Here is a 2,500-nt window from a genome sequence, read left to right on the forward strand (position 1 = left end):
GGTGGAGGCATGCTTGCTCTCAAACTCTGGACACTTGGGGTCTACCTGGGAAGTAAACATAGTAATTTTTCTTGAGCGATATAGTACTGTACTTTATTATTTCTAAAACCTATTCTAATAAATATTATAATTATGAAACTTGACAACATAACAAAAAAAAACAGTTGACTCATCATAATAGTCATACAGAAACTGCCAATACCTGAGTGAATTTGATTGTTAAGAGTGCCTCTTCACTGCTGCCTTCCGCCAGAGGTGTACTTAGAAGCCAACGATCACAGCCATCCAGATGCTGAGACAAGAATTCAGGATTAAACATTATTTGTTCTAATATAATATTTTAATCCCTAAAATCAGTGTTATTCTCTTTCACAAGAACATGTATAATTACCTGGACCAGTACTCCTCCAAGGATCACTGAGGCAGTGAGATCAAAAGTGCGCTGGACAACCTCCACACTAGTTGACAAAGCTGACAGCTTCATCAGTGGCTGGTAAGTCTTCCCTGTGGCTCTCTTTAACTCAAGGCTCGTCTCTGAAACACAATATCAACACTAGTTAAAGACCTACATACAAAAGTTGTATGATTAACTTCTCTTTTGTAAAATAAGCAAATTACAGATCTACATGCATGTGAAGCAATTTTGTTCTAATACATCAGATAATCTTTGGAAAATTACAAAGACAATAGAAGAAACCAGAAGATAAAAAACTATGCCTGGAACATAACAAATTTCTTTTTATATGTTTTCCTCAGCTGCCACCACACAAGTGCCTACGTCCAACACATCAGATTTGAGTTCAGTTTTACATTCGTATATATATTGACAATAATGTATACCTTTCAGGGAAAAACTGAGCTCTAGTTTGGTAAACTGTGGAGTGTCCTGTTGCTGCCCATCTGGGTTAAGTTTCACCTTCTCCAATCGAGCAATGGCTGCATCCTCCAGGATCACATTCATGTTCAGATCAGTATCCTGCAGCAAGATAATAATTCAGAACAAGGACAATTCATACCAGTACTTATATCAGTCTCACTATATAATAATACTGCAAAAAAGTGAATAACCAGGCCATCAAAATACCCTTGATTTTTTTTTGTACTGACCACCCATACACACAAAAACCATCAAGAAAGGAAATCAAACAACATGGAAATATCAGATTAACTTATACAAATGCACTAACTTGGTCAAAGTGTTCTTCTTCATCTTCCTCTTGTTCTGGCTGTTCTGGCTGAGGTATACTGTGTGCTATGTAGGCCAGCTGGAGAAGGCGCTCATCTGTGGGGGAACAATATTATCTTTGCAATCATATTAAAGTCTCTCAGGTAAAATTTTCATCCTCTGAGTATGGTTATTCAAATTTCAGGATTGAGGAAATGTCTAGTTATAAGGAGTCCAAAATCCCACTCTCTCTCCTATCTTTACAAGCCAAGTGTTTAACTGGATTAATTTAACACACCTGTACTTCTAAAATGCCAGGAAAGGTTTATCATACGGTTTACTACATAAAGAACAATACCTTTAAAGAACACACTGTATCATCTTCCTGGTATAATGTTAAGTAGTAACAAATGTGAGTTCTAGAAACTGATATTTTAGAAAACATATATGGCAACACACATTTTAATATGAACACTGTTAGTAGAAACCCTATATTCAATAATGAAAAAAGTCAATAGATTTTCCTGGAGTCACACAGTATTACATTAGACATACTTACATGTTAAAATGCTACCAAGTTCACAAAAAACTGAAACCAAAGGAACCCATGAGAACACCTACCGACTATAGAAAGGGTCACATTGGGTAGGGACACATTGACCTTAACCTTGGCCAAGTTAGGGTCATCTGTAAGGAGGCACTTAAGAAGATCTACATGTAGAGTGGTCGGCTGAAGAAGGTGGAGAGGTGTAGGTTCCTTTGAACTTAGAGTGCTTCTCCAGTCTTCTCCAGACATGGCTACAACAGCCTGTAATATGAATATTTGTGGATCATAAACCTAAATCACACATTTGCATGACTTGATCTAATTATGCTGGCTTATGAAAACGTAGGAAATAAATCTGACTATGAATCGTTTCCATTCAAACTTATTTCTGCTTTGAGGTTCTGTTCTAAACAACAAAACTCAACTGTTTTTTCCAACACCCAGTCTTGTCATCCTGCTGGACAAACAAATGAATGATCCTTCTAACCTGCGTATCTACGAGCTCAATAGTGAAGTGGTCATATGAAGAGGACCTGACTACTTCCACAACCTCCTCCTGTGACATGCCTCGGGTCACTAGGTCAGTAAGGGCCGGAGCATCCCTCTTCCGAGGTACTGTCTTCATAGTCATGCTACCCAGAGTCAAGACCAAGGCAGAACAATCTCTGAAATCGAGAGAGATTATTATCAATCAACACAATTATGTCCTTACAGCTTCTCTACCTACATTTATTTGTAATTTCTTTTCTTTTCTTTAATATTAACCTCTTTTTTAATCAAGGTTGAAA

General features: G+C 37.4%; 1 protein-coding gene across 5 annotated transcripts in view; it reads right to left on the reverse strand.

Moving 5' to 3' along the window:
* Positions 1–2,500, reverse strand: part of Vps13 (vacuolar protein sorting 13C) — an 86,880-nt gene that overhangs the window by 54,482 nt on the left and 29,898 nt on the right. For all 5 annotated transcript variants that reach the window (XM_070135349.1, XM_070135346.1, XM_070135347.1 and 2 more), the window contains exons 14-20: positions 2,200–2,377; positions 1,787–1,973; positions 1,188–1,282; positions 841–976; positions 392–534; positions 203–292; positions 1–45 (exon numbers count right to left, since the gene is read on the reverse strand). The exon at positions 1–45 is cut by the window's left edge and continues 232 nt beyond it. In XM_070135349.1, the coding sequence (XP_069991450.1) occupies positions 1–45; positions 203–292; positions 392–534; positions 841–976; positions 1,188–1,282; positions 1,787–1,973; positions 2,200–2,377 (874 nt within the window). The remainder of the gene's footprint in view (positions 46–202; positions 293–391; positions 535–840; positions 977–1,187; positions 1,283–1,786; positions 1,974–2,199; positions 2,378–2,500) is intronic.

Source organism: Penaeus vannamei, chromosome 20 (genome assembly GCF_042767895.1).
Source record: "Penaeus vannamei isolate JL-2024 chromosome 20, ASM4276789v1, whole genome shotgun sequence".
NCBI classification, from domain to species: Eukaryota; Metazoa; Arthropoda; class Malacostraca; order Decapoda; family Penaeidae; genus Penaeus; species Penaeus vannamei.